General features: G+C 39.7%; 1 protein-coding gene across 3 annotated transcripts in view; it reads right to left on the minus strand.

The window, feature by feature from the left end:
• Positions 1-482: 482 nt before the first annotated feature.
• The window catches only part of MND1 (meiotic nuclear divisions 1), a 110,665-nt gene continuing 96,374 nt past the window's right edge, over positions 483-14,773 (minus strand). For all 3 annotated transcript variants that reach the window (XM_056562557.1, XM_056562567.1, XM_056562550.1), the window contains exons 7-8: positions 8,737-8,781; positions 483-656 (exon numbers count right to left, since the gene is read on the minus strand). In XM_056562557.1, coding sequence (XP_056418532.1) covers positions 550-656; positions 8,737-8,781 — 152 coding nt within the window. In that variant the 3' untranslated portion in view covers positions 483-549. The remainder of the gene's footprint in view (positions 657-8,736; positions 8,782-14,773) is intronic.

The raw sequence follows: 14,773 nt of genomic DNA on the forward strand, positions 1-14,773 counted from the left end.
TAAATATAATCCATTGGAAAACAACATGAATTATAAAAAAAAGTTAATAAAGTTATAGGATATGGGTAGGATATGCCATTACTTTCGGATCAGTGGGGGTTGAACTTCGAGGACCCACACCAAACCTAGGACAGAAGGAGCTGCACCTCATTCTGAGTTTTTTTTTTTCCTGCAAAGCAGATCTCCTCGGCCACAACAGTCTAATTTAAACAAATAAAGCTACGCTTTAGTTTTTCTGCATAACAGAGTGTTGCTGATCTGGGGGGAAAAACTGTGATGAATTGGTACAGCTATATATCATTCTCACAGTAGGTAGATGAGATCAGACCCCCCACTGATCAAAGTAATGGTATATGCTAGCAATAGGTCATTGCATTATGAGAAAGTAAAATTGTCATAACCTATATGTGGATTATTTACTTAATCGATACATAGATATAGAAATCCTGGATGCTATGAAATAAGAGACTGAAAAATTCTGGGGGAAAAAAACCTTCCCACCACAATATACATCAAGGTTTATAAATATACACAATTTATCAAAGTAATTCAATCTATATAATCAAAGTCTTCTGGTATTCCAAATGTCTTGTCAATCTTGCTTTCCTCAAATCCAAACTTCTTCTTGGCCCAAGACTTCACAGAAAATATGTTGTCTGCAAAGAAATGTCAAAAGTGATCATTTCAGATATCAGCTAAAATATATTAAAAAAAAATTAGAAGGGTTATTCCAGGGCTTTCTAGCCACAGGACAGGTGATAAATGTTTGAACGCATGGAATCTAACCTCTGGGATGCCCTGCAATCATCAACATAGGCCCCAGCTCTCCCTGCATAGAGCAGTGGGGTTGGCATGCACTCCATACATTGTCTATCGGAGTGCTGGAGATACCCAGGTAGGATAGGAAGTGCTGGAATACCCCTTAACAAAAGTAGAGACATGTTTTGAATGGTTGAGGTCAGAGTATTCAGCCCTAAACCAATCACTAAAACAATGTTTCTGCATTGCTTCTTATTATGCTTGTTCCAAAATGCTTGGCATCTACTATGTCCATGCTTATTTCTCCACTTTTTTATGTTAAATATTCTGTACTATTGTAGTACTGTACTATATGGTTTCTTATACTAATGAAGATTACACAAAAATTCAAAAACACAAACGGTGTGTTAACATTTTACTGTCTCTATGACGTCAATTTTTTTTTTAGTGACAGTGCCTTTTTAATAATAATAAAGGAGTTACACTTACCTGCTCTGATCCCAAGTTACTGCTGTTTGGATGATGCCTAGTCCAGTTTGAGCTGCGCTTCCTGTGCTTGCTTTGACGTGCAGGAAACACTTGCTCACCAAAGCATTGGGCATGTCCCAATGGCATGGGATCAGGCAGGAGAGTATAACTTTTTAAGCCCATAACTAAATATTTTGTGTGGCCACACATTATTTGTACCATGTGCGACAATGACAATTTTGTGGTCAAAAACACCAGAATAAACATAAAACACAAAAACAAAAAATGGTGACAAAATATGTGCATTGAGCTCTGCAGTAACACGTTTAGGTTAGGTTCATATGGCTGTTGTCCCCCGTCCTGCTATTTTCCTTTCAATGCTGCAGAAACGGACCATACTACTAACGTATGCAAACTGATGTAAAGCGCCATGGGGGCATATGATTATAAATGCACTGCCGGGGGGGGGGGGGACATATATAGTGCAGCAGGGGGAAAAGATATATAGAAGAGCTGCGGGGTGCTAGACATAATATAGCGCTATATGTCTGGCCCCCCACAGCGTTATATATCTTGCCCCCCACAGCGCTTTTATATACATATGTCCCCTGCTGTGCAACTCACAATCTTCACTTTTAAAAGCCCGCTGGGAGCCCTGAAGGCCATTTGACATCTTCTGAGCATGCTCAGAAGTAATAACGGTCCGAAAACGCATATTAAAAACCTTGTGCAAAAGGATGACATTAAAGCAGGGATGTGGAAATCCTATCGCTCAATGCCTGGGACACGAAGTTCCAAACGCCGGGCAGGTAAATTTTTCATGTGTTTAGCCCTGCATCAGACAAGCAGGGCTGGTGTGAGGTGCAGTTCGCACCTCACACTGGACCTCTAATTTTAAGATGCCGGTGCTCAGGGTGTATGGAGAGGGCTCCTGACTCGAGCCCGCTCCATACCCAGAGCCCCCAGCTGATTGCTGTAGCTGGGGGCTTCTGCCAATTGTCTGAATGCAGGTAGTGGGAGTTGATGAAAAAACAAGCCCCATATGGGTCTGTAGATGGAAAAATAAAACAGTTATGGTTATTATAGGGCAAAGAGGAAAAAACTAAAGTGCAATAATAAAGACCTTGGGGGAGATTTATCAAAACCTGTGCAGAGGAAAACTTGCCCAGTTGCCCATAGCAACCAATCAGCTTGCTTCTTTCATTTTTATGAAGGCCTGTGAAAAATGAAAGAAGCGATCTGATTGGTTGCTATGGGCAACTTTTCCTCTGCACAGGTTTTGATAAATCTCCTCCCTTATGTACATGCTATCTTGGTTAAAATTAATTTGTGTACCAGGACAAGTGGATCTTGTAGTTTTGCTAATGCTAGGGGAGATGTGAGCAGACAGCATACTGAGGGAGGGGGCGGAGACCTGCACAGTGAGGCCACGCCACCTCCATTTGAGCGGAATTCAGACTAGTGAGCTAAATTAAAAGTGTAATACAAAAATAAATAAAGGTGCTAGACACATAAAAATTAGATGTACATGATCAGGATTAGGTACTGAGTGATATATAAAAAATGTTTTTTTGTTGGACAGGTACGCTTTAAGGCTTTGCACAAATAGCTAATACAATAATGAAAACTAAACAACATATCAGAAGCACTCTAGAGTTTAATCTTAGATAGAGTTTAATCTTTGGTGTGTTTTATCACCCCTCCATCCCTTAACCCTTTTTAGACTGCCATTTGATTATTTCCATTTCCGTAGCCTGTACAGTATTCTATTCTGCTGTAATGTAAATATGTTTCATAGATTTATTAGCAGCTTGTGTTTTACTGTACAATGTCATTACAGACATCAAGCTGTCAATGTCATAGCTCTATCCTACTAAAATGGATCTGAAATGATGCCCCCTGACACAAGATGCTGAACACATTTCTTAAAGGCGTATTCCAGGAATTTTTTTTTATTTGACTATGCTACATGGGCTAGTTCATAATATAGAGGGGCATTTATGAAAGTTTGCTTAGGTATGCTATTTTCTAGTATGCTTTTTTCACTTCCATTCTGCTTACGTGCAACAAATTTACTATTTTGTTGCACGGCGTTAATACATTTTTCGCAGGTAACAAAAGCAGGAGTTTTTTCTCACCTGAGCGAAAACAATAGTCAGTTTCTGTTAGTTAAGCCAAGGTTCGGCTGGAATATATTTAGTAGGTTTTTAAAGCCTTAGCGACTTTTTTGCGAATGTCGCGGTTGTTGTAAAACCACTTATGTATGCCGATTTGAAAAAAACATGCTTTTCTTGCTCTCGTGGCAGATTGTCGCATGAAAAAAGACGGTGGCGCAATTGCAAATTTTTTGCAACAATTTTTTGCAACAATTTTTTGCAAAAAAACTTGGGTAAATTGGTTGATAAATGTCTGTCATAGTGTCTGTACCTGTGTGTGTGACAGTTTTTTCACAATTCTTATGTGATTTTTACCCCAATATTTATTTTTAACAGCAAACAAAATGACTGTTGTCTCAGATTTTTCCCAGGTTGCAATGCGGCCGAGTCCTGACCTCACTAGTCAGCTGATGACAAGGAGCCTGTCTGCTTCAATGGGTGGAGCGATCGCTTGGTGGGAGAGAGATCAATCTGAAACTATTGCAACAGCTGTAGGCACCCTGATTGAAAACCACAGGTCTTTTGAATGGATGCAGCTCATTTATGTTTCCATGGGTAGGGTGGCTGATGTGTGGGAGGGAGCAAAATTGAATTATGGTATTTGTAGGCAAAGGAAAATGCCAGTTCACAAAAAGCTAGCCACAGTATTATGGTAATCCCACAACATAGCCATTTATCCTCAAGACAAGCGCAGATCCTTCCTAAGCATGTCCATTACTGTCTGCCAGGTATGTACTAAAATCACCTTATGGTGGATAACCCCTTTAATGTCAGTACATTCAGGTTGTTTCTCTGGGAACATGTGTCATGTAACATTACAGGCTTCCTGTAATGGCTAGACAAGGGTAACACTAAGGGGACAGTCTGTGTTTTCTAAACATTTTTTAATATACAGATACTAGATTTATTGTGATTTGTCTGTAAACACAAATCATGGCTTTCTTGTTACCTAGAAAAATAAAATAATAATAAAATAATAACATAAACATACATTTATACCGCTGGTAGGGTGAACTTCTCACACAGCACTATAATATACAGTACAAGATGATGATTCAGTATTGGTTGTTACCTGTTCCTTGCAACAAGCAACTTGCTCGAACAGAACAGAAATGGTTTTAATCTCAGCCACTGAACATTTGGATCTCATGGTCACTAGAAGTCACCTGACAAGTGCCCTAGTTGTCAACAAGGTTGTGTACAAAGCCCTCTTTGTAATCTTAACAAGTGTATAAAAACTTACATCAGACTAGAAAGTTTGTGAGTGATATAATCAAGTTCATCATTGCCTGCTACATTTGGAATACACAAATATATTTGTTACTCCTTAAGGACGCAGCCATCTTTCATTTTTACGCTTGTTTTTTCCGTTCTGCCTTCCTATAGCCATAACATTTTAAAATGTACCCCTACAGATCCATATGAGGAAGTGTTTTTTTGTGCCACCAATTTTACTTTGCAATGACATCACTCATTTTGCAACAAAATCTGAGAAAAGATTATTAGTTATTATGCAGCTTTTGGGGGCTTCCAGTGAACTTTTCTGTAAAAATGAACAGTTATGTTTATTCTGTAGGTCCATATTATTTAAACTATACCCAGATAGATTTTATTTCACTACTTTTATAGAATTATACATTTTTGCACCACATATTAGTATGCTTAAAATTGTCCTATTCTGACCCATATAACTTTTCTATTTTTCCATATACAGGGATGTATGAGGGATAATTTTTTGTGCCATGATCAGTAGTTTTTATCTGTACTATTTTTGTTCGCATTTTATTAATTTATTTCTGGTATATGAAGTGACCAAATATCAGCATTTCTGTACTTCTTTTTTTGTTTATGCCATTGTCCATGTGGTTTACATAACATTATATTTTAATAGTTCAAACATTTCTGCACACTAGGATACTACATACGTTTATTTTTGTTTATACTATTCAGGGGGGTGAATAGTATAACGGGTTTAAACCGCTCTCACGAGCAGAGAACGGGCTAAACACCCTGGGTCCCGGTTGCTACGGGGAGCCAGGAACCACGGCTAATGCTGGGCACTGCCGATCGGGCCGTTGCCTGGAATTAACCCTTTAGACACCACGATCAAAGTTGATCACGGAGTCTAAAGTGAAAGTAAAATTATCCCGGCAGCTCAGCGGAGCTGATCGGGACTATCGCAACAGAATCGCTATGTCCCGATCAGCTTACTAGATGACAGGAGGGTCCTCACCTGCCTTCTGGTCATCCGATCGGCGATCTACTGCTTCATGCCTGCTCAGCAGGCTGAAGCAGCAGAGCGGCGATAACACTGATCAGTTCTATGCTATGGCATAGCAGTGATCAGTGTATGAAATCAGAAGATTGCATGGCATAGCCCCCTGTGGGGGCTAAAAAAGAAAAAAAAAGTACAAAGTGTTAAAAAAAAATAAATAAATAAATAAAAAAAGAATACATGTGAATATCAGATTAGCTAAACTGCACAGTTGATGGGGTACACTTAAAAAAATACCAAAGTCCAAAATTATGAATTTTTGGTCACTTCATATACCATAAAAATAATAAAAAGCGATCAAAAAGTCCCATCAAAAAATGGTACCGATAAAAACTACAGACCACGGCGCAAAAAATGAGCCCTCTTATGGTCACTTATGCGGAAAAATAAAAAAGTTATAGGGGTCAGAAGATGCCAATTTTAAACATACTAATTTTGGTGCATGTAGTTATAATAGAACCTACATAAATTGGGTATCCTTGTAACCATATGGACCTACAGAATAAAGATAAGGTGTCATTTTTACCGAAAAGTGCACTGCGTAGAAACGGAAGCCCTAAAATTTGCATAATGGCATTTTTTTTTTCATTTCACCCCACAAATATTTTTTTTGGTTTTGTCGCAATTTAGGTTATAAAATAAGTAGTGTCTTTACAAAGTACAATTGGTGATGCAAAAAACAAGCCCTTATATGGGTCTGTAGGTGCAAAATTTAACGAGTTATGATTTTTAGAAGGTGAGAAGGAAAAAAAATAAAGTGCAAAAACTAAGATTATTTTGAGGGGTTAAAGTGTACCTGCCGTCAACAAAAACTTTTTATATCATGTAGATAATAGCATTATATGTATTTTTGTAATATATATTGGTTAAAAAAAATATATATAGTGAGGACAAGCAGGGCTCTGTACACTGAGGATCTGTGATATGCCCCCGGCTCACACATGAGCATAATTCACAAGCCAGGAGCCTGCACAGAGCTCTGCTTATTCTGCCCTCACTTCCTGTATTTGCACTTCTCATAGAGACACACGCAATAGCTGCATTTTTTCACCCAAAAATATAAAACAAAATGAACCAATATATATTACAAATATACATATAAGGGTATTATCTACATTATATAAGAGTCTTTGTTGACGACCGGTACACTTTAAACTTTTATTATTGGCGGGACTAATTACCATTTTTTTTTTTTACATTTTACTCACTATTTTGTAGTCTCCATAGCTTTGTAGTCTCCATACCTTAAAGAGACCTTAAACTGATTGAGGGATCAGCCCATTTCGCTGGGGTGGTCATGATCAGCATCCCTGAACTACCATCAATGTAGTTTTGCAACTTTAGACGCTGCCATCAACTTTGATTGTAGCGTCTAAAGGATTAATGCTGGACATAACCATGATTGAAGGCTGCCAGGACCAACCGGCTATAAAGCACACTCAGTTACTGAGGGGTTAAAGAAGACCTGTGGTCACTCTCTGGGAAAAAAAATAAACCAAAAAAAAAAAAGTGGCAGTAACCTGTTTATAGCTATGAGGGGGATGATCATATATCTGTTTATTCCCCTATGACTCTGGCAATTTGTCAACGGTAGAGCCCACTGTCATGTAAGGAGATCTGGCCGGGGCGGGACATTGCTACGGCCGGTGATACGCCAACGGCTCTGCGGCGTCCCCGTCCCCAGGAAGTGGAATGAGGTCAGCACTGCCGGACCATGAGGCCTGTGCCGGACCAACGGGGGCTCGTAGTAAGGTATGTATGATTTTATTTTGTTTATTTTTGAGGCCCGGGCACGGGCATATAGAAAAATGTACCACTACAGTTGTCCTTTAATGTTGTCGACCAGAAGCAGGGGGGCGGGTCCCTTTCTTCTCCTCAGGTACTAACCACTCTCCCTCCCTCACTCTCCTCAGTCACTGGTCTCGGGAGTGAGCATCTGTAAACCACACACTGTGTGCTAACAGGTTTTGCAAAACTACAGCTCCCAGCATGCCCACACATCCTGCAACAGCTGGAGGCATATGATTGTAGCCCCCCTGTATTAGATATGCACACACACACACACACTGACTTCATTTATTCATACACAGGCACATTACCTAGACAACACAGATTTACACACATACATATATATCCAAACACACACATATTATATATATATATATATATATATATATATATATATATATATACACACACACACACACACACACACACACACACACACATGCAGGGACACACACTTTTTAAACAAAAAAAAATCCTCCATTCAGTCCCAATCTTCAGTCACCAGCTTCTTTCATCATCTGCTCACAGGCAGCAGTGTACTCCCACCCCTCCCCCCTTCTCCTCACACAGGAGACTGTGAGGTAAACACGGACAATGAGGGAGACGATCACAGCAGCTTTAGATCTGCAGACCTGTCAATCATGAAGTGGGTCCATGACGTAGGTGATGACGAGTGGACACAGCCAGGCTGGTATGTATCCCAGGAGGCAGCGAGGCAGTTTATTGGACTGGCTTTTTCAGTATGAAACACTGAAACATTTTTAATGAAAGCAATTGAAAGCATGCTTTACCACATATCAAAAGATTTTATATCTGACAGTGCCTATTTAAAAAAAAATAAAAAAAATACTTACCAAATAACCCTTTAATAGCTTTTGTATAACTCACAGCTATTTGGTCATTTATGATTCTATATTGCATAAATATCAGAACAATTCATGAGCTACAATGCTGCTTTCCTCTGCTTTCCTATTGATAGACTGGGTTGGACACCTCTTGCTTGTGCAGTAAAGTTTACATAATTATTAACATAGGACTATTATAGCAAAGGCTCACTTGCTGTATACAGAACACTAGAGCATTGCTTCATTGATGAAGTTCCTCCTATATGTTCAGCAAAGATACCAGAGAACTGGAGGTCCACAAGCACTACATAGATGAATAATACATTTTCTGCATAAGTCTAGGGCCTGTAATGGAAATACTTGTCTGTGTCCTGTATAAACTAATACAAAGACTTGTCCCTCTCCATACATGTTCTTTTCTCAAGAGTAACGGAAAAGAACTTACCAGTCCATCTGTTAACGGCTTCTTTAGCTACTATGTTTGTTTTACCTAAAAATGATTAAAAAAATATATATGTTTACATGGAGAACACTTTTGGCAAACTTTATGTGCATAAAGCAACTGAAGATCAATAGTGCAATGTGTGGATCTGCTTACAGCACAGCTGTACAAGAATACAGTACTGTAATGACACCAAAAGAGAAACGATGTATATATACAGAGGGACAAAAAAGTATTTAGTCAGCCACCAATTGTGCAAGTTCTCCCACTTAAAAAAGACATAATGAGAAAAAAAAATCCATAAAATCACATTGTCTGATTTTTTAAGAATTTATTTGCAAATTATGGTGGGAAATAAGTATTTATTACTTTTTATATACCTTTTGTTGGCAATGACAGAGGTCAAACCTTTTCTGTAAGTCTTCACAAGGTTTTCACACACCCCATTCCTCCATGCAGATCTCCTCTAGAGAAGTGATGTTTTGGGGCTGTCACTGGGCAACACGGACTTTCAACTCCCTCCAAAGGTTTTCTATGGGGTTGAGATCTGGAGACCGGCTAGGCCACTCCAGGACCTTGAAATGCTCCTTACCAAGCCACTCTTTTGATTGCCCGGGCGGTGTGTGTGGGATCATTGTCATGCTGAAAGACCCAGCCACCTTTCATCTTCAATGCCCTTGCTGATGGACTCACGATACATGGCCCCATTCATTCTTTCCTTTACACTGATCAGCTGTTCTGGTCCCTTAGCAGAAAAACAGCCCCAAAGTCAGATGTTTCCACCCCCATGCTTCACAGTAGGTATGGTGTTCTTTGGATGCAACTCAGCATTCTTTCTCCTCCAACTCAGCTTTCTTTCTCCTCCTTGTTTGTAGGTGACCAAATACTTATTTTCCACCATAATTTGCAAACAAATTCTTTAAAAAGCAGGCAATGGGATTTTATGGACTTTTTTTTTCTCATTATGTCTCGTGCACAATTGGTGGCTGACTAAATACTGTTTTGCCCCACTGTATATCCATTATGTGAACGATACTAAACTATACTAAAAAGGCATAGCACACTGCTTTGTGGGAAGCTTAGACTAGTCAGATGTTAGTCATGAACAGAATGGCACAGATTTATGTTCAGTTTCTCAAGGTGATCTCTCGAGGTTAATCTGCAGACTTATACTGTGTTTGTTTACACATCCATTTCCACAAAGCAGTCTCCATGGCAAAAGTCAATAAACCTCTGATTTCTTTCTCATGCACTAGATTTAGTTCAGACATGGTCTGGAGTCAAACTATTAATACTATGCCAAGTGCTAATCTAACAGCAGGCAAAATAGTTGTGTATATGCTCTACCTGCATGCCTACTGATACAGACTACATACCCAATGCAAGAGAAAAAAAAAAAAATATATATATATATATATATATATATATATATATATACACACACACACACATATATATATATATATATATACATCTCAAGACAGCAGTTGAAGTCTATCAGTAATTAAAATGTAATCCAGCCTCATGTCAGTGCAAAATAATATCAGCTGGTTCAGTCCCAACCGGTGGTCTACAAATAGGTCTCATTGCCAAGGTGTCACATAAGACACATCTCATGTGTCTTATGTCTCACATTCTGAGCATTAAAATGTTTCCGTGTGCGCTGTTGGGGCAAAAGAAAAATCTTAAAAATTGTCTAAGAGCGAAGGACACTTGTGGAGAGTAGAGATGAATGAACTTACAGTATATTCGATTCGTCACGAACTTCTCGGCTGGGCAGTTGATGACTTTTCCTGCATAAATTAGTTCAGCTTTCCGGTGGGCTGGAAAAGGTGGATACAGTCCTAGGAGACTCTTTCCTAGGAATGTATCCACCTTTTCCAGCCCACCGGAGCACCTGAAGGCTGAACTAATTTACGCAGGAAAAGTCATCAACTGCCGAGCCGAGAAGTTCGTGACGAATCGAATTTACTGTAAGTTCGCTCATCTCTAGTGGAGAGCTTTAAAAAAAAAAAAAAAAAAGACCTGGAACTAGCAGGTACTGTTGTGTGAAAGAAAACTAAGTAATGTCATGGCCTGTATGCCCGCTCACCACAGAAGACTCCATTGCTGAATAAAAAGCATGTTGAAGGTCGTCTAACCCCTTAAGGACAAGGCCCATTTTGGCCTTAAGGACCAGAGCGTTTTTTGCACCTCTGACCACTGTCTTTAAGCATTAATAACTCTGGGATGCTTTTACTTTTCATTCTGATTCTGAGATAGTTTTTTCGTGACATATTCTACTTTATGTTAGTGGTAAAATTTGATACTTGCATAATTTCTTGGTGAAAAATTCAGCATTTTTCTAACTTTGAAGCTCTCTGCTTGTAAGGAAAATAGACATTCCAAATAAATGATATATTGATTCACATATACAATATGTCTTCTTTATATTTTCATCATAAAGTTAACATGTTTTTACTTTTGGACGACATCAGAGGGCTTCAAAGTTCAGCAGCAATTTTCCCCCCGACAGCCCGCGGGAAGGGGGCGTGTCAACCTCCGCACAAGGCGGCGGCCGACACGCCCCCTCAATACAACTCTATGGCAGAGTCGAAGCGCTTCCTTCGGCAATCTCCGGCTCTGCCATTGAGATGTATTGAGGGGGCGTGTCGGCCGCCGCCTAGTGCGGGGGTCGACACCCGCTATCTCGGCGGAGAGCCTGGCCCCCGTACAGAGAGATCGCAGGGGGCCCCAGCGGTCGGACCCCCCGCGATCTCAAACTTATCCCCTATTTACACTCATTTTTTAGACCCAGTTTTTGAATTTTTACAAGGTGTAAAAGGAGAAAAATCATCTCAAAATTTGTAACCCAATTTCTCTCAATTAAGGAAATACCTCATATAAGTATGTCAAGTGTTCGGCGGGCGCAGTAGAGGGCTCAGAAGCTAAGGAGCCACAATGGGATTTAGGAGAGTGAGTTTTTCTGAAATGATTTTTGGGGTTGGGGGGTATGTCACATTTAAGAAGCCTCTATGGTGCCAGGACAGCAAAAAAACACCCCACATGGCCTACTATTTTGGAAACTACACCCCTCAAGGAACATAACAAGGGGTACAGTGAGCCTTAACACCCCACAGGTGTTTGACGACTTTTCGTTAAAGTTGGATGTGTAAATGAATTTTCTTTTTTTTCACAAAAATGCTGGTTTTCCCCCAAATTTTACTTTTTTACAAGGGGTAATAGGAGAAAATGCCCCTCCCCCCAAATTTATAACCCCCACCTCTTTTGAGTATGGAAATAACCCATGTGTGGATGTCAAGTGCACTGCGGGCGCACTACAGTTCTCAGAAGAGAACGAGTCAAATATTGCTTTTGGAAAGCAAATTTTGCTAAAATGGTTTTCGGGGGCCATGTCACATTTAGGAAGCCCCTATGGTGCCAGGACAGCAAAAAAAAAAAGAAAACCCACATGGCCTACTATTTTGGAAACCCCTCAAGGAACGTAACAAGGGGTACAGTGAGCCTTAACACCCCACAGGTGTTTAACAACTTTTCGTTAAAGTTGGATGTGTAAATGATTTTTTTTTTCACTAAAATGCTGGTTTTCCCCCAAATTTTACATTTTTACAAGAGGTAATAGGGCAAAATGCCCACTAAAATTTGTATGGAAATACCCCATGTCTGGATGCCAAGTTCTCTGCTGGTGCACTACAATGCTCAGAAAAGCAAATTTTGCTGAAATGTTTTTTTTGGGGGGTATGTCCCATTTAGGAAGCCCCTATGGTGCTAGGACAGCAAAAAAATATAAAAACACATGGCATAGTATTTTGGAAACTACACCCCTCAAGGAACGTAACAAGGGGTACAGTGAGCCTTAACACCCCAAAGGTGTTTGACGACTTTTCGTTAAAGTTGGATGTGTAAATTACGTTTTTTTCACAAAAATGCGGGTTTTCCGCAAAATTTTAATTTTTAACAAGGGGTAATAGGAGAAAATGCCCCCCCAAAATGTGTAACCCCATCTCTTCTGAGTATGGAAATACCCCATGTATGGACATCAAGTGCACTGTGGGCGCACTACAATGCTCAGAAGAGGAGTCACATTTGCAAATTTTGCTGAAACGGGGGGGGGGGGGCATGTCGCATTTAGGAAGCCCCTATGGTGCCAGTACAGCAAAGAAAAACCGACATGGCATACTATTTTGGAAACTAAACTCCTCAAGGAACGTAACAAGGGGTATAGCAAGTCTTAAAACACCACAGGTGTTTAACCCCTTAAGGACCAGGCCATTTTACACCTTAAGGACCAGAGCGTTTTTTGCAATTCTGACCACTGTCACTTTAAACATTAATAACTCTGGAATGCTTTTAGTTATCATTCTGATTCTGAGATAGTTTTTTCGTGACATATTCTACTTTAACTTTGTGGTAAAATTTTATGGTAACTTGCATCCTTTCTTGGTGAAAAATCCCAAAATTTTATGAAAAAAATGAAAAATTTGCATTTTTCTAACTTTGAAGCTCTCTGCTTGTAAGGAAAATGGATATTCAAAATAAAACATTTTTGGGTTCACATACACAATATGTCTACTTTATGTTTGCATCATAAAATTTATGAGTTTTTACTTTTGGAAGACACCAGAGGGCTTCAAAGTTCAGCAGCAATTTGGAAATTTTTCACAAAATTTTCAAACTCGCTATTTTTCATGGACCAGTTCAGTTTTGAAGTGGATTTGAAGGGTCTTCATATTAGAAATACCCCATAAATGACCCCATTATAAAAACTACACCCCCCAAAGTATTCAAAATGACATTCAGTAAGTGTATTAACTCTTTACGTGTTTCACAGGAATAGCAGAAAAGTGAAGGAGAAAATTCACAATCTTCATTTTTTACACTCGCATGTTCTTGTAGACCCAATTTTTGAATTTTTGCAATTGGTAGAAAGGAGAAAATTATTACTTGTATTTGAAACCCAATTTCTCTCGAGTAAGCACATACCTCATATGTCTATGTTAATTGTTCGGCGGGCGCAGTAGAGGGCTCAGAAGGGAAGGAGCGACAAATGGTTTTTGGGGGGCATGTCACCTTTAGGAAGCCCCTATGGTGCCAGGACAGCAAAAAAAAACCACATGGCATACCATTTTGGAAACTAGACCCCTCAGGGGACGTAACAAGGGGTAAAGTGAACCTTAATACCCCACAGGTGTTTCACGACTTTTGCATATGTAAAAAAAAATAATAATGTTTTACCTAAAATGCTTGGTTTCCCAAAAATTTTACATTTTTAAAAAGGATAATAGCAGAAAATACCCCCCAAAATTTGAAGCCCAATTTCTCCCGATTCAGAAAACACCCCATATGGGGGTGAAAAGTGCTCTGCTGGCGCACTACAGGTCTCAGAAGAGAAGGAGTCACATTTGGCTTTTTGAAAGCAAATTTTGCTCTGGGGGCATGCCGCATTTAGGAAGCCCCTATGGTGCCAGAACCGCAAAAAAAAAAAACACATGGCATACCATTTTGGAAACTAGACCCCTCGGGGAACGTAACAAGGGGTAATGTGAACCTTAATACCCCACAGGTGATTCACAACTTTTGCATATGTAAAAAAAAAAAATAATTTTTACCTAAAATGCTTGGTTTCCCAAAAATTTTACATTTTTAAAAAGGATAATAGCAGAAAATACCCCCCAAACTTTGTAACACAATTTCTCCCGAGTACGGCGATACCCCATATGTGGCCCTAAACTGTTGCCTTGAAATACGACAGGGCTCCAAAGTGAGAGCGCCATGCGCATTTGAGGCCTAAATTAGGGACTTGCATAGGGATGGACATAGGGGTATTCTACGCCAGTGATTCCCAAACAGGGTGCCTCCAGCTGTTGTAAAAGTCCCAGCATGCCTGGACAGTCAGTGGCTGTCTGGTAATACTGGGAGTAGTTGTTTTGCAACAGCTGGAGGCTCCGTTTTGGAAACAGTGGCGTACCAGACGTTTTTCATTTTTATTGGGGAGGGGGGCTGTGTAGGGGTATGTGTATATGTAGTGTTTTTTACTTTT

Source organism: Hyla sarda, chromosome 1 (genome assembly GCF_029499605.1).
Source record: "Hyla sarda isolate aHylSar1 chromosome 1, aHylSar1.hap1, whole genome shotgun sequence".
NCBI lineage: Eukaryota > Metazoa > Chordata > Amphibia > Anura > Hylidae > Hyla > Hyla sarda.